This window comes from Teleopsis dalmanni, chromosome 2, assembly GCF_002237135.1.
Source record: "Teleopsis dalmanni isolate 2A chromosome 2, ASM223713v2, whole genome shotgun sequence".
Lineage (NCBI taxonomy): Eukaryota > Metazoa > Arthropoda > Insecta > Diptera > Diopsidae > Teleopsis > Teleopsis dalmanni.
Window position 1 is genome coordinate 83,097,351 of NC_051847.1, and position 23,450 is coordinate 83,120,800.

Here is a 23,450-nt window from a genome sequence, read left to right on the forward strand (position 1 = left end):
GGAAAGCATGTATTTTAAAGGTATGCACAATAAATCCATCAACAAATTTAATTTTTAAAACATTGAAAAGTGAATAAAATGACAAAATTTTAAAAAATCCGTTATATCTGATGTAAAGGAATTTGAAATATTTAAGATGACTTGTAAGAACCTAAAAACCCTTTATTATATGTGTTACTGATTTATTTTTTTTTTTTGAAAATTCTTCCTAATTACATCAGAAATATATAGTTTAAGATCCCAGTATCCAGGAGCAGTCAGATTCACATTCACATTCTGGTGCCAGTCGTTTGTTCCTATGACCAAACACCGGTTACCCCTACAATTAGGGATCCAAAATTAAGGTCAGCAATAACAATCATAGAGCTTTAAAAGAAAGAGAATATTTCCATGGCATAAAAATATAAAAACTTACGTAAGTATAATAATATAGGTATTATATGAAAAGTGCGTTAAATTTATAAATTTGGTTTCTCAGGAATTACAGGAAATCTCAGGAATTATTATTAAAAAATAATATTAAAATTTGAAAGAAAAAAATCGTTGATAATTGCGTGCATTCATATATGCAGCTATAATTTACAGCAGTGCATTTGTTATTTAAAAAATAACAATTGAACACAACTCTAAAGTGAAACAATGCAATGTTGGCTCAGTATGTTATTTTGTGAGTCTGCGGTTCAAATTGGACAGGGTTCTGTAATTTATTGTTATTCCCTATTGTATTAATAATAGATTTCATGTAATAGTACTTAAAAATATTTAGTAAATATTGCTAAAATATCATGAACTGCTTGTTTTACTAATAAAAGTTTTAGTGTTCACAAAACTGTAGTCAAGTATTCAGGTAATTTTAATAGTATCGTTTATAGCAGTTTATTGATTCGGAACTGAACCGTGAAAATTAAATAAAAATCAATTTTTTTTATCGGAATTAAAACCGAAACCGAGTTGATATATTTGTTTTGATTAAACCGGAAGGAACACGTTTTCAGTTCAAAGTCTTTGTTTATACATAAAGTCAACTTAATTTGATTATGTTTAAAGAGTTAAAAAATATATTAGTTATAATTAATCAGAATCTACCTCACAAAAGTTATTGTACTTAGTTTGCCATACTTAAACGAACACTTAGTTGATTTGATATTTTAATGAACCTATAGGACTTGCATGATTTTAAAATATTTCAAATTGATAAGGACGATAAGAATAAATTGCAATCTTTAAGTATTAACTATAGGATTGTATAAAAACCCAATTAACTAAATTATCATGAATTATCATATTTCGAATATGAGATTGGTTTCTTTTTGAAAAAATAAACTATCGAATAATATTCCAAATTATATATAAATTGGATATCAATTTTATGTCGTGGATATTATTATATCGTGGATATATTTCTAAAATGCACTCAAGTATACATATTTGCATATGGTATTAATATTTATTTTATGTTGACTTAATAGACATGAGATTATATTTTATCTGAGTTGATGCAGAGTTGAAGTATTTCTTTAATTTCGCAAATGATACATGCATAATAAATGGTTTCCACCCCACACTAAATGCCTTCAAAGTTTCTTATCTGTTATTCCTACTTATTTAGTATTTTTACCTAATAGATAAGTATATATCTGTGTAGTCATTTTACAGTAGATGGCCATTTATGTGTGAATTTTGAACATACTTAAAAAACTAAAATGACCATTATATCGTATCAAGTATTTAGATAAATAATACTTTTTGCATTATTAGTATACTCGAATCTGCTTTAATCTATTATTTCTACTGTCATAATTAATTTATAACAATTTTTATTTATTATTTAAAAGAATTTTTGTTAAATATATAGTACAGTAAATTTTTATATTTTGTGAACTATATTAATTGTGCTATGAGAGAGATTGTACTTCTATAAGGTGCTATATATTGGACTCTATTTACGGGGATTAATTCAAGGTATTAACCTAATGTTTCTCCTATATTAAAATTGTTAAAAAATTCTGTGTACATAAAATATGTATTTTTAAAAACATATTTTTATATGATTACTACGTTTAGATGTAGTAAGAATAGCCGTCATTATAAACCCATATTATAAAAATAAACTTCTATAATCACCAAAATAAGTAATCAGTAACCACAATTCGTGAATATTTTCTGAGATGAATTAATCCGTCATAAGTACTAGGAATGGCACAAATGATTTGTAACACATTTTCTCAAACTTGTAGAGAAATTTTTTGGTGTGGAAATCTGAAATGAAATTTTATGGAGCAGTCGTGGCTACCGTGCATTTTGTTATTGAGATTCCATCGTACAGCGTCTCTTTTGAAAATACATATTTAGCCCGAACCTGCCGCAACTGCTTGCAGCTGCCACAAAATCAACAGAATCAACACGCAAGTCTCTTCAAAAAAATGAATGGCAAGAGTTGTGTGGGCACTTTGTTGTGGCTGCTGTTGCTCTCTTTGCGTATAATTTACCAGTGGGTGGCGTGTTAATGACTATGTCGGCACAAGCTAAGGCTGCGTTGTTGTTGGTTTTGCTTTTCTTTGATTCGCATGCATATTTTTCACTTAATTTTTTCAAATAAAAGTAAACAAAACAAAGCTTTTTTCTTGTGAATTGCGATTCCGTGATTAAAATATAAACCACAAGTTATAGTTTTCAATTTAAATTCTGTCATAATATTATTTCATAAGAATTTACAGTTGAATTATTTATTTACGTTACACTTAATATTTTATTTACAATTACGAAAACATTCGAATTTTTAAGTAAATATAACAAACGAATAATACTTTAACGCAGAAACCAAAATAAATGCCGTAAATATTTTGACAGAAAACAACTGATGCAGGGCTGCATTTTATTTGAAAATATTTAAAATTATTCGACCAACTTTTATACTAAATTTCCTTAGAATTGGTATAATGTGTAGGCCGTGTGCGAGTTCGAGTAAATTGATCGTATATTGAGGGAAATGGAAAATTATGTCGGTATAGCGGGGAATATATAATGCAAAAACTTCCTAGAAAATTTCAATTTACTTTACCTCAATTTACTCGAACTCGCACACGGCCATAAAAATGAAAAGTAAATAGCAACCTTTTTAGTTTTCCTTTTGTAAATTAATTACGAATTCATTTCAATCTTATCATAATAATTATTAGTATTATTATTATTGATATGGGATATGGCACAACGATCGTCGATTCTCTTGTGTTCACTTCTGGGTTTAGCTTATGTCTTTAAGCCCTGTTGCTTTGATAAAAAGTAGTATATAACCAATTTTACAGAGTTTTATTGCCTCTTTCATAAGGGTATAACATTCCAGGAGTCAATTCCGTATGTATATTAACGCAGGGCATTCTAACAGCACATATGTGTCTGAATAAGTTTGCATTCGTAAGTATGCCTAGTCTCAAAAGATAATATTTTAGTTTACAAAATTCTGTTAAGATTTTTGTAATGATTTTTAGTTTTTCTTTTAATAAGCCCATACAATCCTGATATCTCCTATTGTTGTAGATAAAAATAAGTGAACTGGATGGATTCCGTTAATTCCAGCAGGTCACTCCAGTAATCCTTCCTGTTTTGGTTCTCTTTCATTTTTATCAGAGAAAGGAGGGTACTGTATCCAAACCAATAGAAAGATTCCGACCTCACCATCTGTGTGGCTGTTTCTTTTCTGTTTATTTTATTTGCGTATTCGTTTTCGCGTACCCCAGTTTGTCCCGGTACGCAGAGAATCGTAACCTGAGCAGGTTTAGCTTACCGAGCAGGTTTAGCTTATAAAGGTATTTTTGCACCAGTTTTGTAGTCACTTCATGCGAATTTAATGCCGCTTGGCTATCTGTCAGTATTGCAATATTTTTTCCCTAGTATTTTTGCTCAATATTGAAAAGTATGTAATTAAATATCGGGTAAATTTTCGCTTGGAAGATGCTAATATATTTTCCTAGCGCTTCCTAATACTTTTTGCCCGGCCTGAATGTGCTCGCTCCGACACCTTCCTTCGTAAGTGAACCGTCAATGAACCATGCGATTGTGCTGTTCATTAGCTGATAAGTTTCTTTGATGCTCTCCTAGCTTCTCTTGCTATTATTTCCACAGGTGAATATATAATTCGTGCGAACAATATAGATTCTAATAAAATTTTAATAAAGCCTAATCAAGGCGAAATGGTTGACACTGATTAGGTGGACAATGACGCCTCACACGCTGATAGCCTTAGCTTCAGATATGACGACGCATCACAGTTATTTGGCCCATGAAATGGTGGAAGAAGAAGCCCCGAAAGAGGCTGATCTGTTGATCACAATAGTAGGAAACGTGACAATGACGGACTTAGGCAAGCGTATTTGTCTGAATAAGAGGGAAAAACCGAAGCGAAAAGAAGAAGCGCGAAAAAGCAACACGATCGGTTGAACAAATAGTCGAATGTCTAAGCGAACTACCGCATGTGGAGTCCTCGCTGCAGGAAGAATAGCTAGCAAAGAGATATAAGGGTGATTGCCCAAAAACTCCGACAGCTGGTTCGACTGCTTCAACTAGAACCACAGGCGATAACTCTGATGGTGGCCAGCCAGCTAGCCAAGCTGAATTAACAATTCTTACTATTCTAAGAGTAGGTCGCGATGCAAACACCTTAATCGTCGCATCGGTCTATATGCCATACGACTCTACTGAACTGCCTCCTAGTTAGGTTGTTATAAGACTGAAACTGTCTTAAACAGGGGGTCAGAACCTACTTTCGTTGACACACGGAGGTCCGTACAGTGCACCAAAATGAAATTAACCGATATTTGATATTTTTTGAACCAGTATAGATATTGACATGAGATTTTCCTAAAAATGTATTTTTTGAGAATACCTTTTTTTAATCTAAATTAAAAAAAAGATTTATAAATTGTGTATTTTCACATTTTCTTAGTTTAGTTCCCTTAAAAACTATGATAAATAGAAAGTTAAATTTTGGTGTCCAACATACCCACGTTATAATACATATGCTTCAACTTTTTTATGGTACTCTGCCCACTGTCTCATCCACCCCCCATATAAAATTTTCTTAAAAAATCGTTCATTATCGTTGAAAATACTTTTTACTCTTACTAGATTATATACATTTATTACATACATAACAATACAACTTTATGCAAAAACTGGGCGTGCTCCGCCCATTTGTTATTAAGTTATTTGCAGTTTTACGCAATTTTAGCGAAAGTGCGGTTCCGCAAAAATATTAGCATAGGTATATATAAATTCATATTCATCAGTTTTTTCGTATGGGCGCTCAATATTAAACTTAGCCAATGTAACTATTTATCGACTTTATTTGTTTGCGTTCATAGAAAGAAAAACTGAATTTATATGTAAATAGATAGATAGATGGACGTCGCTTAAACGATTCGTTTTGCTTTAATAATCTACAATACACATGGTCTATAAGGCGTCCAATTATTGCAGACCCATAAAAATTGATGCGGTATAAAAATATATAAAATAAATATATAAAACCACATAATTTGTGGTTTTTGTTATTTGTGAACCCTAAATCGATAGGGTTCTCAAAAAAACTATTAAATGCCACTAACTGCTTAAATTTAATTAGCTTTTAACAGCTGACTAAACTCTATAAAAAAGTGTGTGAGATTTCTTCAACTTAATAGCTTCAGAGCTGTTTGAACTGCTGAAATTTATGGTTGCTGCTTTATATAGTTTTTTGTGAATAATAACTCTATTAGTTTTCTGGTGATATTTACAGAAAATAGAATAAGAATCAATTGCTGCAATAATTAATTTATTCCAACTTTCTTTCGGTTTTATATATATTTATATCAAACTGGCGATCGAATTAACAGAACAGTCAATTTAAACCATAAACGTTTAATCAAGTAAGTAACTTAATTGCTTATTAAGTTTTAGTTAATTCGATTTACTTAAGTTTAATGTTATTATAAAAAGCAAAATATTAATTTTTTATATGAAATGTAACATCTTTTTTAGTAAGTTGAGTAAATATACCTACACCGTATAATCTGGGTAGCGTGAATTCATCTTAGCGTGAATATCCGACTAAGTTAGTGAGTTAGGTGACATTGTAGATTTTAATTCGATTTAAGATTCACACATTCACTCACCCAAAAATTGGATCAAATATTTCAGAAGTAACTATAAGTAATTGAGCAAAGGTGACTGAAAATAATAATGCCGGAGGATTAAAAAGTTTTAATATACTAAACAAAATATTTCTATGGAATTCATCACGTTTGAATGACAATTCTCATAAAGAGGCATTACTTGTGCATTCCCCATTTTAAAACTAGGGTAACCTAATTATTTTCTTAAAATATATTAGAGCATAAGCAGTCCTCTTTTTATGTACTCACTTATCATCATTTCATTGTATCAAAATCATTTGTTTAAAATTTAAAATGCGATCAGAAATCGTTAATCTGTGTTTATGATATTAAGATTGTTCAACGGAATTTTGAATTATACCTTCGATAAACTTTCTCAAACAATCTAAATCTATTTCAGAAATGTAAATATTTCATAGTTAAATATTGAACTTAATATATTATTGATACACAATTGATAAACGACATTTTTTGATATATAGCACCTTGTATAAGTCACTTTTTTACTCCCTTAAGTTCCAAAACGCATTTATCTGTAATTATACGCATAATAAGATTTTGAGTCATTGATTATTATTATTATTTAAAAGGAATTGTTATTAAAATCGCATTTACTGATATGATTAACAAGGCAGGTAATAAAAATATTCATGATTAAAAAAATATTTTATTGCTTATTAATGTTGAAGTATGTCACGTTTTTAATACATTAAAGCTGTAGTGGGAATTACTTTTACGTTTGAATTTGAAACAATTTTTTTAATTTTTAAATAAAAATTTTCTAAATAAATGGGGAAGTCAAATTAAATTACCTAAACCAGTATAATTAAAATTTATGGCTTATTTAGTCAGACGTATAAACTTTTTTTAAATTTATTTAAAACTTACTTATTTTTACATTTTCATTTAATACTATTAAGGGCTGCCTTCCAAGCCATTTAATTGTTCATTTATTTTTGTTAGCGGATGCAAAAAAATGTTACCTTATCATATTGCACTACTACAGTTCAAAACACATCAAACAATTTTTAGTGTTTGCAATCACATAGGCAAATAAACACTACACACTAAAAATGAAAGAGAATACTAAATAGTAAAATAGTGTACTGATTCCGTTCTGCACTAAATAATTTTTGGTGTTCTCATTATTGTTCTTTTTATGAAATTAATGAATTTTATAATAATATTTTCACAAACATACTTAATTTTTGTAATGTTCTTTTCCTAAACCTTGTGAACTTTGTAAACTTTGAAAAACTTTGAAAAGCTGACAGAAATATTTTTTAGTGAATTTTTAATGTTCGTCGAACAATGAATACATACATTTTGGGACATTAAGCCTAGTTATGTTTGGTAAGCAGAAAAATAAAAAAAATTTTTTGTACATTTAAAACATTTTTTTTGGGTGCAATTATTGACTTTATTAAAAATTCATTATTTTCTTATTTATAAATTTTTACACAATACACAACATACAATTATTACACCTCACATATGGTAGGTATAATAATATCGATGATAATATATATTAAGTTTGCTATCTTTGAACAAATCATAGAATACTATGATGCTTCCTATTAATTCCTTCTACGAGATTTATAAGTCTTTTAATTAAGAAATTATGTATGTAACGTGTGTAAGAATTTAATCATTAAAAATGCGCTACAAAATGAATGCTAGTGCTTCATCTCAAGGATTAGGATGGGTAAATAATAGTAGAGTTAATAGTAGAGCACTGCGATGTAGGTTTCTACATCTACGCTAAGGCTGTTGTACACTCGGGCCAATTCAAATCACTGACTAGATTAGAGGGCCGCAGAAATAAATATATAAATATATATAGATATATAGTTTATCTTTTACAATTCTATCAATATCAACATTACTAATATTAGTTGTTGCGAAACGAAAAATATTTTATTTTTTATGTGATGCTTAAATAATGTTGTACAAAAAATATATAAAGTTATTGAAAACACTGAAAACTCATCTATTTGGTATACCATAAAAGTAAAATAATGTAATTTTATCAAAGTACATCATAAGGAAATTTTCGTAATTGTGAAAGATTAGAAACATGTTGCGGGCCGCAACAAACATTATCCGTTCACCGTATGTGGCCGATGGGCTCTGCTTTGGACAGCCCTGATGTTCACGATATAGAATTAAAATAGTTGAAGAATTTTTGATATGATAAGATTTATAGCAATTAATAATTTCGAATAATTTTGTATTTTTTATTCACTTTTGTTTTTAGTGTTTCATGAAAAAGTGTACAACTATTCTATGACATAGAAGTAAACTATACATTTGAAGCGTAGTTAATAACTGTCCCTTACTTAATATATTCCTGCATTTTAATGTACATAAACATATAGTTTAATCATCAACATAAATTACTCTGTTCCCAAATATTTAAAAAAATAAATAATTGTAAATACTACAAGTACACTTTTCAATATAAATCTAAAATCATTCCCGAATTTTTAATCAAGCCAAGGTGACACTTAAAAAACAACTATATTTTTCAAGTGTACGAGTACATCATATAAATACTTTTCACACTTTTAATAAGTGTTCTTACGTTGTTTATAAACTGTGCCCGTCTCGAGATATTTAAACTATTTAACAACATTTTATAATTAATAATAAAATGAATTACCACAATAATTTGTATATGCCAATACGCACATTAAATTAATTAATACAAAGCCTATTAAAAGTGTTGTGGCGAGTGTTTGGTAGTATGGCCTAATACTTTTATATATCACTTATTTACACTATAGTCTAATATCGCAAAAATTTAATTAATTTATAACCATAGTAGACTATAGCTCTTACCGATCATTGAGCTTGAAATACTATACATTTTGTTAGATGCGATAAGATAAAATTTTGTGAGATCTGAAGCAGACGAATCCGCTAATTTCATTATAATACCGCATGCTCACAATGATTAAACTGCACGTTTTTTTTATAATGTTTACCTAATATAAAATATGGCTTTATATTTAAATTGTTCAAACACATAATATTTACTTAATGCACTCATAATAATAATTACAGTATTTTTAAATCTAACGAACTTAGAGAAGCATGATATAAATAGGAAATTATTCAGTAGAGTAATAAATGTACCCCTTTTGTGTGACATTTAATATAATTTCTTTAAATTGATTCTATGTATAAACTTTAAGTAGCTTAAAATAATATGGAAAAAGTAGGATTTCAATTATTAAATAAGTTGTTTTTAAATTAAAGAATAAATAAGTACATATTTTGGTAGATATAGACCCATAATAGTTGACCAGGCAACAAAGCAGTCAAGAATCTTCATAGTGATTCATGGCTCAACCGATAAAACGGGGAATACACATATATATTCATTTTATTAATTAAATAATAATTTATTACACATATTTAAACTGATCATTAGTTTCAGAAACTAACTGTAATTTTATCAGATATTATAATCCTGTTAGTATTTGAGAAAAAAATTTTGTTTGGTACGTCATCATTATCAATAAACAAAACCAGTTGATTTATCATATAAACAACTATTATCTAATTTTCTTTCAAAACAAAAAAAAAAAAATAATTCATAATTGTGTCATTTTAATAATAATTTGTTATAATTTTTTTATATGTTGATATTGCCTTTGAATTGATAAAACTTATCTTGAACTAATAATTGAGCCTATGGAAGCACAAATTTGCCATACATTTACACTTATTGACAAATGTACTATGTGATGTCAACTTGTATACACAATTTGTATAACATATGTACTATACTATATAGTATAGATATATTTGTACATATAATAAAAATGCGCCAGAATATACATATATACATACAATATTTATAACATCGGAACCAAAAAAAATAATTTGCTTTTATCAGTTCAATGATAAGGCAATTAAGTGCTTCTGAAGTACTCTGGTTTAATAAATTATTCAAGAAAATTCCAAATAGAATATAAATTAAGCACTGCTTAATCATTAAATGCAACATTTCTCATTTAACCAAGTTATTAAATTTGCACAGGGGCAGTTAGATAATATAAAATTATTATTATAACCAAAGTGTAATGTAATTTAATACATATTTATAAATACTGCTTGCTCTTGGCTAAGATAAAAATAAGTCTGCTTGGAGAGAAAACGTAATAATTGTTCCCTTATATTCATAAGCACGTTGGGCACGCAACTATGAAAGTACTATAAAAAAATGGTTTTCCATTAATTATAGAAAAAAAACTTTTGCACTACACAAAAAAGATAGAAACCTTATGAAATGTCAGTGATGAGATATTTAAACTGATATTAAAAAAAAATTTAAACAAATATAAATTTAAAACTATTTAACGAATAAAAGGGTTTTTAATATTAAAGAATTACAACAATAAAAAGTTATTTTTAATTAATTGAACCTTTTGGCTGACCATTCAGCTGTTCCAAGTATAGATATCATCATTAGTGATCTTAGGAAATATTCGTCGGATTTTTAAGTCTATATATAATTGTTGAACTACCAATATAAGTCTGTAAACTATAAACCTTAAATGAGCTGAAGCTACACGAAATTTTAATTTCTTAAATTTTAAGTTTTTTGTTACTATTTTCTGTTATCTTAAAAGATGACATCCAAACTTATTTATTTAAACTTCATTTATGGTCATGTGCGAGATCGAGTAAATTGAGTTGAAGTGAATTGAAATTTCCTAGAAATTTTTTGCATTGCACTGATTTACACTTATTTATTATTTTTCTGTTAAAAGTTTTCAAACTTATTTATTTATTAAACATCTTATAAAATTTTCATAATGGTAATACCTAATTTACCTAATTTTTACCTAATAAGGTAAGGTAAATTCGAAATTCTGGTAAATACCAACTTAAATATTTGCATCAATATGTTGACAGAAATGAAAAGAAAAAATGTCTGATAGTTACTTTCTATATTTTTTTATTTGATAAATAATAAATAAAAAATAATAATAATATTACACATCCTTGCACAATAAAATAGGGTTTAAAATAGTACTGTGGCGTAACATAAGTAGCTCAAGTTATAAAGAGACTGTATGCTCCAATAGGAGTTAAAGGAAAGAAGAAGAAAAAGTTGTAAAATGAAAAATCATAAACAAAGTTTTGAATGACCTGTCTTATAGAAATACGATACTGACCAAAATAATGATTCTGTCAAAGGATTGGTGAAATAGAATGAAATTTGAACAATGTTTTTGACTTCGCTTTTTTCCATTACGTGATATTTGTACTATTAACAATATATGACTATATATGACTAAAATATATGACTAAAACACTTTTTCAATAAGTTACTCGTTAGTCAAAACGATTAAAAATTATATTCGAAAGATAATGATAAAGTATTTAAGAGTTATGGACTAAAGTAACGCATTTCGATAGTAACTTTTCGCAATCACTATGAGATTAATAATTAATAGAATAACTCAGACAAATTAGAAATCAATAATTGAGTTTTTCAATGATTCTGTCATTGGTTTTATATTTTTTTGAAATAAATTGGCCACCATGATCCAGAGATTTGGGATAACATAAACGTCTTTGGGGATCACAAGTTCAAACTCTCGACAATTTGGCAATCGCTTAATTATTGCTAAGCTATTGCCGACAATGGACAGAGATTTCAAATATAGCTCAAAGGGTTCAGTATTGTACATTTCACGGTGGTTACCCATATTATCTGTGAAGAACATTTAAATAATATATTTCACAGTTAATAGCCGGATTCAAATAAAATACCGTTTTATTTACGTTTACTTTTGAGACCACAAACTGATATATAATACAGCGACGTAATATACTTTAAAGTGTGAGAAGTTTTTATTTTTAATCTTCCTCTTCGCAGTTATATCCATTATGATAAGTGAATTTTCGTATTTTATTTGCTATTTTTCAGATTATATATAATGTTTATAGTTGCCGAACCGAAGTTTTGTGAACATCTTAAACCTTGAAAAGGATCACATTTGTACTCCTGTCTATCTATGTACATAGAATTGTTGGGCACATTTTTGAGGCACTTAAAGCAACCAAATTTTTGAGTTACTTTAAGCAACCTAAAACTCTATAAAGTAGGTTCTATACTACTTTTTATTGACGCAACAAGGCTTAGAGATCTACTCTAAACCCAGAAAGGGGCACAATAGACTTGACGCTCGCAGTGCCACATTCCCTAACACAATATAGCAACCTACAGTGACTGCTTGATTTTTAACTATGTCAGAATGGTGCACTAAGAACGAAACAAGTGATTTTATTAATATTTCTTAATAATATCGTGTATATGACGTTTGGTATTTACAACTTCACTTTTATTGCAGCTTTCGTGGATACCTCTGAATTGCTATATGTTTTAACATTTAGTTACTGAAGGTTGTTTTTATCTGCGTTGGTCATGACCGTATTATTCTAAAAATAAAATCGTTTGGTATAAAATTCTGAGTTTTTTAAAACACTTATTAGTAATGTTTTGTCCTTGTCATTAGTAATGAAATAAGTCAAACGGCACAAATCGAAAAATTCGAATCCTTTGACCACATACTTTAATATTTTATTCAAATTTTAAACTGTACTATCATTATAGGCACCTTCTTTTACACTGTAAAACAAATGTAAAAATATGTTTTTTTTTTTGTGAGATATAGATGCACTACTTCTTCAAGAATACTTTCATGTACACAAACAATATATCACTGCTTTTCAAATTCAGCAATTTTTCCACTTTAACATTCTAGAAAATTAATAACATATTGCAAACAAAACATAGCATGAGTTTATAGTTATTCATATTTTTATTGAAATTTTTATTATCTGAAGTATAGTGATTTTTAATTATCTTTTGCATTAATGTGTATTCGCTAAACAAACAAAGTGATTTTGCATAAGTGCTTTGAAATTAATTATCGTTAAATTATTTTATGTTGTGATAAATCCCTGCTTTATTGCTCTTGCTAATAAAAGAAATGTAATGATTAAATCACGCAAGTTATTATGAACATTATGGAATAATAACAACTTAATTAAGCAGTTTGATGAAATAACTGGGTACTTTATTTATGTCACTGTGTAACAAAAACTTTAGAAATAGTTCATCATTATTAGAAAGCATCGAACATTTGCTGCTTTCCTTAATTTTTACTACATTCAATTTTAATTCATATTTAGATAAATAAATGTCAAGGAAATAAATCTAGAGTATTACAAAGACTTCTTAAGCTCATTCGATTTCATCAACTCGGGAAATTTCGTTTTTTTTAGTCTTTAAGTCAACTATTACTGATTTCTTTTATTAATTCTACAATACTTAAGCATTTTTAATCATTTTTTTTATATTTGTAGTTTCGAGCTTCTAGTCTGTTTCACTTTCCACATTCATTGCACAAATTAATATTAAAATCACGTAAATTAAATTATGAATGCGTAATTTGGGCTAATATTTTAAATTTATTAATTTTATGTACATTATACATATTAAACAATAGATTGTAATATGCAAGGAAATTTAGATAATTCATAAATTTATTAGTAATTGTATAAAATAATATCATTAAAAAATTATAAACAGTTTTTTACACTTAATTTTTACGACTACTAAATATGGTTATTAATAATACAATTTCATTATTTTCCATATATATACCTATATAAAATATTTAGTTGAAATAAATAAACTGTTGAATTACAATTATACAATAATACAATACAATAATAGATTATACAAACAGAATAGTATTGAAATTTAACATTTTAAAATAAAAATATATAATTAATTAATTCATTTAATTCAATAATAATAATAATAATTGAATTTGTTAAGAAAACTTTCACAACAAATTAACAAAAACTCTAGGAAAATGTGCGAACATAAAAGTTAAGTACGGCTTTGGGTCGGTTGGTTAAAGAGCGCTGACTCTGAGCTTCAAATTTGGCAGGACACGATTTCGATTCCTTGCAATCTCAAAATTTGGATATTTGGCAATACTCGAAACAGCTTTATGGTCAGCCAAAAATTCAATAAGTAATATATTATAAAAATGAATTTTTTTTGTTGTAGTCTTTATAAACATAATATAGCATTATAATACGATTCATATATAAAATAAGACAAATATTTTACTGAAATAAATAAATAAACAGCTATATATTCACTTAATATATCAATTACTTCACTGAGTCCTGATGTTAATCATAGAGAAGCTCTGCTCATGTGAAAAATATGTGATTTTAAGAACATGACAACCTTAAAACGCTGATATGTGACAAATTCTCATGATTTTTCAACCATTAGTTATTAAGTTTAAGCATATTCTCGGCTGCTATTTCTAAATGGGGATAGGCAAAAATACCTTTCATCAATTATTTGAAAAGTGGAAATGTACTATGTTTCATCGTTTCATCAGATTTGGGCTCCATTAAATAAAATCTAAGTACAGATAGCAAAAGAGTACTGCAGAGAAATATGTTTTATTTTAACAATAGAGTTTAATAAAAAAAAACACGGCGGTACGATTTCGATTTCGGTGTTTGTCAATGGATGTTTACAAAGACATTTATTTAGAGCAAAGTTTTCCACTATGCTATATGTCAATATAGGTTAGTTTTTAGAGTTAAAAATTTGTACATGAAAACCATCAATTCCATATTGTTATTTGTAACGTAATCAATTGAAACATTTACAACTTTAAGCCTCGGTATCAAGAAAATAAAGTATTATATGGAAAAATAGGGTAGTGGAAAAAATTGCCTAAATTAGTTGACTCTACTAAAAATCGTTATCAAATGACCTATGCATGTTGGAATTGTGAAATTTTGAAAAATGCAAATGTTTTGAAATAGGTTTTGCTAATAGTACTAAGTATTTATAAGTATAGTGATAAATAAAGTACATACAGATAGTTGTTGAAGTCAAACTATTGTGCTCACTCAGCATATTCCAAGAGTATATGTTTGCACATGGGGAAGTATATAAAATAGATCTTATATTCACAAGAAACTTCGCTATTCTACCCAATAGTACGCTGCAATTCAAGTACTACACTCAGTTATAACCTCCTGCTGAGTGAAGCAAAGCAGAAACAACTAAAGCAAACGTCATAATGTTACCGGAACCAGAATATAGGGGAAAACAAAAATGCAGACGAATTCAAGAGGAAAGGATCTGCCACATATGAAGGTATTATATAACAGATATTTACACCACTAAATGTTATCAAAAGAGTCATTTAAGCCAAATTTATTCAAATATTGAATTGTAGATGGACAATTCTGCAAAACAAGCTGGTTACTTTAGCCTCATTACAATCGAAATCAAAATTTATTACTGATGAATAGAAATGGAAAGGATATCTTGAGACTACTAGTATGTTTCCACTGGTTTCGTCAGAGCAGTTAACTTACTTGAGATTGCTTGAACTACTTGAAACAATATAACTGTAGTAAATACTGGGTTTTGACCTGTAGGAGAGCAGTGCGCCAAAATGAAATTTCTTTACAATACTTAATACAAAGATGAACTTTGCTTATTTCGTTTGGTTGGTTGTGCATTTCGCTTTGAACGTTAGAAGTTACCTACCGTCTAACTGAGCCTTTTCTTTTACAGCAGCATCCAACCAGAGGGAAAGGATGTTATTCTTCACTTTTACTGTACATATTCTACCTTCTGCTTTCCCTGAGCTCTCCTACTCGCAACATTCAAGTCTGCTCTGGCTATTCAACATTTTGGAAGAGGTCGTGAAAATTGTTATCAATGAAATCCAGAAGTTTCTGAACGCAGACGGTTGATAGTATTAATTCAAAGATAAATTTGTGATACGAAATACATCATAGTATTTATGTATTTTACTTACTTGACTTTCTATAAATTTCAGAGGAAAAGCTTATAAAATTAAAGCTCATATATTTTTTTTTAATATTTGATTAAAATTCGAAATTTTTGCTTAAAAAAAAGAATTATGGATTATAAGATATATGCGTTGTGTGAAAATATTACATCATTGGTTTTTGTTCTAAATTTAAGTTAACATTTTTTTAGAGTGATTGATTAAATAATTGATGGCATTTGTTTGCTATTATTATAAATAACTGATATACTTTCACTTACCAATTAATCAAGTGAATTAGAAATCGTGTTTATAATTATTTTCAAAATATTACTACATATTTATTGACTCATGAATATATTTATTCTAGTTTAATGTTATTATCATAGTGATTAAAAGTTACAATATTAAATTTTAATTTGTTATCAAAGTTAATAACTGACAATAGGGTTTTCTGAGAACAAATAAAAACCCCATTTCGTAGTTTTTTAATTTACTTCATATAATTATTTTCTATAAAATAAAAATAAATTGTAAAATATTCTAAAAATAAAAAACTAACAAGTAATTTTTTGAGTTTTTTTATAAAGTGACTTCAAACTATTTCTAATTAAAAAAAGTTACTTTTTGTTGTTCTCTTTGTGTGGCTCAATGTTATTGATTCTAAAGTATAGTCGTTTTTGTTTTTTTAGGATTCATCTTTTATTTCGGGCGTTTATTTTAGTATATTTCTATAAGCATTTCGGCAAATTAGCTTTTGACTTCATCAGGAGGAATCCTAATATATCTATCCTGACGATTTTTTGATACTAAGTCCAGGAATTATTTATTTCATACATAGTTATTTTATTAATGAAATCAACTCTCCGTAAGGTTTTATTAAATACAGTCTTCATTATATCAGTGTTTTAATTTAAGATAATATTTAACACCATGTTATGGTTAGAAAATGACCAACTTTCAATAACTGATAATGTGACAACTCGGATAATGGAGATATCACTTAAAAAGTCTTGAATACAACTCTCAGGGTAGCAGAAGATCCGGATGTCCACGGAACAAATGGATAAGCCAAATTGAAATCGAACTGCGACTTTATGCGAAAATTTGGAGTGAAATTAAAGGATATTGGCTAGAAGTGAAATTAAAATATTTGTTAAAGCGTTATATTAGTTTAAAACATTTACGACCCTTTTTATGTTATAAATATCAGAAATATTTTAGATTATTGTTTAAATTTTATTTCAAAGATTTGTTTTTTAAAAACATATTTCATATTTTTGAAAAAAATGAAAAATTTTAATGAATTTTTAAAATAATATTTTTTACGGATCAATTATACTATTTATCCATTTCCTTTTTTTTCTCGGCTACATAATTTATTGTCCAATTGATTAAATAAATTATATACAAGATTATACTTTGATTACATTATTTCTTTTGTAAATAGTATATACGATTTTTACAATACTTTACTTTTATTACTCTACTTTTTTTCCAATAATTATCAACAAAGTTGTTACGAAGGTTGAAGATACTTAACTGTATCTGGAGCAGTATTTTTACTGCATCAATAAATTACTAATTTACAAATGTAAAAAAAAAAATAAAATAAAAAATAATATGTTTATGAACTCTTATCAAAATGTGAAGTATTTAACTTAAAGAGAGGATTACTTACATGGTCGTGTGCTCTTGCATTCTCTCACAATATACAACTTTTTGTTAAATGTAATTTAAAAAAATTGGTTTAAGAAAATATTAAATTCTGAAGTTCCTGAAGTTCCATATCAATGTTTTCCCCTGATTTCAGAATTATTTCTAAACTTCTTTTATATCTACATACATCTTCAAAACAGTATTTAATTTATGAATTTCTAAGAGAGTCACTTATTTTAGAATTGAGTTTAAGTTAACGTTTAGAGTTGCATTAGTTAATTGTGGTAACATTATTAATAAGTGCTACAAGATAGTACTCACTATCTTTATAGATAATGACTGTTTTCTTACTCTTGCATTAAACAGTAAACACATGCACACTATTGCATGTTCAAATATCTTCTTTAATTCTATTTTTATTTTCTATACGATTTATGGAATCGTATTTAATTGAAATGGAATGGAATACAATCCATGAATATGAGAATTATGAGAATTATACTATGAATAATTATAATTAAATGAAACTATTCAGTTAATCATTAATTAATTAAACTAATAATTAATGCTTTATTCTGCTTTTCATCAGATCAGTTTAAGTATTGAATTTAATTGTACGCTTACTTATTCTACCTATCTTTTTATTTCATGCAATATCACTGTATCTTGACACTTAACCGCTGCAGATTGTATCATATTTTGCGAGTTAAATTTAAGACAACTGCTAGAATTATATAGTTATGTAAAAGATTCCAATTATTTGATGCTCTTGAATGATCATGGAACTGTGTAACTATCAAGTTTTGTAAGTCATTACATGTCTACGGATAGCACAAACCATGCCTTTGAGACCTTGGTTACAAAAACATAATATATTGCGACTAACAGCAGATTAGTTTTATATAAATTTCTAGAATTTATATTTTCTAAAATGAGTGAATACATAATTATCTAATAACCCAGTTCCGTGTATTGATAACATTTGTTAAATAAATCAATAATTTGGATTTTATAATATATGCTCTAACACTATACAGTTAATAATCGAAGAACAATTCCTTCGGAGAAAATGGTTACATCCTAATGATATGTCATATAAACTACATTTAATACCCGATGTAGTTCTAAAACATTAGAACATTAGAACTCATGATCAATACAACTCATGAACTTGAGATATATAATAATTATATAGATGTATAATAATTACCATACAATGGATATAATCAAGTTGATAATATTCTGTTATTACTATAATTTTGATTATTTAATATATAATAACATTAACAAAATTATATATTACAATAAAATTTTTCCTCTAAAAGTTTTTTCGATGATTTATAAATTCATTAGTTAATATTATAAATTAAAAACAATTTGGTCAATTGAACATGAAGGTCCTCGCCATATTTATTAAAATACCAAACCATGGTTATTTATATATTATTTTATAATTTTTATCAAAATTCAAGTTGAAATCATTTGCGCAGGTATTGAAGCAATACATTTTCTTGTAATATATAACATAAGCAGATCATTAAATCGGGTATTTCCACACACAAAAGGATCAGTTTAAAATAATATATGTGTAAACAAAAGAAAAGGTATACACGAATTATTTAAATAGTGTCGAAAAGCCCAAGTTAATTAAGGAATAACATTTTCAAACTGCTTGGTATGTAAGATTTAGAATTTAAGAACGAAATTGGACAAAACAATAATAGTTAAAAATTTGATATAATAGCGTACGGTTGTTTTTTTAATCACAATTGCAAAAGAGAATTTTCACTTATTTTTAAAATGACCGATTATTTTAAAATCAATTTAAATTTAAATATTATTACATTATTAATTTCATTTCAATTTAGTACTTGCGAATAGGAAAAATAATGAAAGAACAAAATAAAAATGAACCGAATGAGTTCCAATCTATGCGAACTAATGCAGAAAAACCATTAGGTGAACAGAAATGTGCGGTGCGACGTCAAGAACTTATGGTTATACTCGGTAATGTTGGCATACTTTCGTTTGGTATAGCCTTAGGTTTACCCACAGTTACATTAAGACAATTTACAGACCCCAAAGAAGCCATACACTTAACAATACAACAAGATTCATGGTTCGGTAAGTTTCAAAAACATACCTAATAACTATTGCAACAAATTTATTTTCAAAATTATGGTCAATATATCTGTTTAATTAATTCAATCATTTGTTTTTTAATTCAAGTTTTGTCCATAATATTAAAATAACTTTAGATTTACTTTTAGTGCAATTTTTATTTTCAATTGGCAAATCTCGAGCGAAATGTATAACACTCGAGATTAATTTATAACACTTTAAATATTTTGCCAGAGTAGCAAGATTAGCGTAAAATTAACAGATTTAATATAATATATTAATATTAAAATAAAAAAATAATGTATTTATGAAATATATATGGTAAATGTTTACTAACACTACTACAAAAATATTAAATTACTCTACCATACAACAAGCATTTTGTCATGTGTGTAACCTACTATTAAACGCTTAATTACTTTGAGAATTATTAAATAAATAATTAAATGTCTTCTGGTATACATGTAATTTAAAATTAAATTTTTAATTACATTGCGAATTATTAAATTTATGTTAAGACTTTATTACAAAACATACGAGTAGGCATTGTAAAAGTGGTCGTAAAATATTCAACAAATATCTTTTGTATAAGACAGCACCTTTATTTATTTAACATTTTAAAATATTTTTATTTTATTTTTTCTGCAAAATGTAAATATATTCATTTATAGCTTCCTTAAACTTGCTCTCAAGTCCCATGGGTGGATTGCTTTGCGCACTGCTGCTAGATAGATTTGGACGAAAGCGTACTTTATACTCACTCAATGTATTGGCTATTACTGCATGGATGCTGATGGCGTTATCCATACAATTCAGTACTGAAACTGCCTATTTGATGATAATGATGTCACGATTTGTTATAGGTAATTGTACATATATGAAATTAAATTAAAAACTAATAAAAACAGATTTTAACTAAAGGTTTATCAAATGGTATGTCTGGTGCTCCGGTAGGAGTATATGCAGCAGAAATAAGTATGCCCAAAATACGTGGTCGGCTTATATTGGGCACATCGATTGCTGTAGCCTCTGGTATTACATTAATTTATTTATTAGGATTCTTCATACGTCATGACTGGCAATTAATTGCTTTGATATGTAGTGGTTATCAAATTGTTTCTTTACTCTGTGTTATACCAATGCCAGAAACTCCTAGTTGGTTGATTTCTAAAGGACGTATTGCAGAGGCAAAGGCATCCATGAATTATTTTAGAGGGTTGGAAAAGTCTGGTAAATAATTCAAATTGCTTTCAAAACAGCTCATATATTAATGAAATTTGATTATTTATAGCTTTAATTACAAATACAGAAGTTGAAGTAGAATTTAATATTTTAAAAAATTCAATACAATTAGATGTGGGAGGACAAAATCCATCATTTTTCCGTTCATTGAAATTACCCGAGGTGTATAAACCCTTACTAATTCTAATAACGTTTCTAGCTTTCCAACAGGCAACTGGTGTTTTAGTGATAATCGTTTATGCAGTTCAAATTTCAACAGAAGCTGGTGTCACAATAGATCCAGTTTTATGTGCTGTACTTATTGGAGTTACACGTGTATTGAGTATTTTACCAATGGGAATAATTTTAGAAAAATTAGGTCGAAGACGTTCTGGCATAATATCAGCAATAGGAATGTGTTGCTGTATGTTTCTTTTAGCTGCCCAAAGCTGGTGTGAGTGGTTAAACAAGGTGCCACTTCTGCCTGTCATAACACTTGTAGGGTTTATAATGCTTAGCACACTCGGTTTATATACACTGCCATTTTTTATGATCTCAGAACTATTTCCACAACAAGTACGTGGTCCTGCTTCTGGAATAACCGTAGCTGTGGGTTTATTTTTGTCATTTGTCTGTATCAAAACTTATCCATTTATGAAGGAAGCAATTGGCAATAAATATTGTTTTGTGGTTTATGGTGTGATGGCCTTTTTAGCTACAATATTTGTATATCTCTTTTTGCCAGAGACTCGAGGACGTACATTGCTTGAAATTGAAGAAGATTTTCGCCGTAAATGGTACGAAAATCATGTTTACCAGTGTCAAAAGAAATACACGAAGTTTTTATTAAATAAGCAAACAAGCCATTATGCGTCAAATACTTAATATGGTAACTCTAGATTTCAAAAATGGAAATGATTATGATTTCATAGTTATTAAAGCTAATAACTAGTAATTACTAAGTTATAAAGTAGTGTTTTAATTTGCGTATTTGACAAATAACTGTGCAAAATGAAAAATTACTCCTATATTTATAGTTAGTTTTTTAAAATAAGACTTTTTTAGAAAAAATGTATTATAATTAATCAAATGCATTTTTATATATATGTACATATATATAGAATTTTACTAATGGTGTTAATTTTTATAGATTTATGTTTAATAAAACATAAGAAACTAGTGACATTCGGACAAATTGAAAAATGGAGGAAGGTTTGCAAGAAAATTATATCAACATTTCAATAAATATTAAATAAATAAATATCATTATCGAGTAAAGTCGCGTTTTATTTTTGTCTTTGAGACAAAAACAACAGTTAAGAAATGGTGAGGGATGGGTCTGGTTTTGTTATTCAGGCTTGGGTGAAGAGAACACAACGCGAACATTAAAAATTTTAGATGATATATTCGAAATAGTACTTTAAAAATTGTTTGATTTGTTTCAGACTGTTTTTAGTGTACTGTTCATTTAGAGTACACTATATTTGGTACATCAGTGTTTGTTTTTGTTACTGAATAAAATATTAGGGGTATTCACTCTCTCTTGCAAACTCATTGCAAGGTGCACGAAATGCACAGATTGTACGAGAATGCAAATAACAACAACAAAATACACGCACAAAATTTCGTGCAATTGCGTGCAATCTTCCAATACTAAAACCTATGTATATTTGCTTGCAACAAACCAGAAATGGCGGAAATCAGCTGTTTTGTCATTTGTTGCTTCTCATTTTTAAATTTGAATTGACTGTTAGTAAAATTTCGAGATATGTTAATCTATGGCTATGCTATATACATGCGTTTCGTTCAATAATTTAAATCGATGTGACCATTAATTAAGTTTTCACAAATATAATATTATATACATATACATTTGTGAATTAATTTATCTATTTATCAATTTCAGCGAAACTTACGAAAATTTGTTCACATTTTGAACTATTGAATGAAGTGTTTGGACGCATGTCTAATTTTGTACGGAAACATTGCCATAGCCACCAACTAGTTCTGCGCTAGGCAACGAAGTTTTTTTTATTGAATCGTCTGCAGACAACACATCATCCAGCTCTGCACCGAAAGTCGTGCGTTCTGCTGTGCAAAGCCCCACTACCCCCCTCGATAAAAAATATAACAAATAACAATAATAAATTAAGAATTAGTTATATTTTTATTATAACAATTATTTTTATATTATATTATTATTACATATATCTCCAACAACAAATAATGTAGCGACTTTACGAATAGCCGCATTTTCGCCTGATGAACCCAAACGATATAAAACAATAGCAATCCTTAATAGTTTATTAGTGAGACTATTAAGGAAAATACGTTCCAATTTACTCTAAGCATCTGACAAAAACGGCCTTCATCAAATTCTTGAAGAATGGTAGATCTCCATTGAATAGATTTTGGTACGGGTTGGTGATTT

At 27.9% G+C, this 23,450-nt stretch overlaps 2 protein-coding genes across 3 annotated transcripts in view; one reads left to right on the forward strand and one right to left on the reverse strand.

The window, feature by feature from the left end:
* LOC119678394 (protein N-terminal glutamine amidohydrolase) overlaps positions 1-2,687 on the reverse strand; it is a 26,488-nt gene extending 23,801 nt beyond the window's left edge. The window contains exon 1 of the mRNA XM_038090202.1: positions 2,490-2,687. The gene's annotated coding sequence lies outside the window, so the exon portion shown is untranslated. The remainder of the gene's footprint in view (positions 1-2,489) is intronic.
* Positions 1,850-22,297, forward strand: LOC119678393 (facilitated trehalose transporter Tret1-like). 2 transcript variants are annotated; one of them, XM_038090197.1, is made up of 6 exons: positions 1,850-1,962; positions 19,546-19,801; positions 20,470-20,661; positions 20,720-21,028; positions 21,090-21,816; positions 22,170-22,297. In XM_038090197.1, coding segments are annotated over exons 2-6 (1,464 nt in total). In that variant the 5' UTR covers positions 1,850-1,962; positions 19,546-19,566; the 3' UTR covers positions 22,171-22,297. The 2 variants fall into 2 exon arrangements, with proteins under 2 accessions (XP_037946125.1, XP_037946124.1); XM_038090196.1 differs by lacking the exon at positions 22,170-22,297 and having other exon boundaries at positions 21,090-21,955.
* Positions 22,298-23,450: the final 1,153 nt, after the last annotated feature.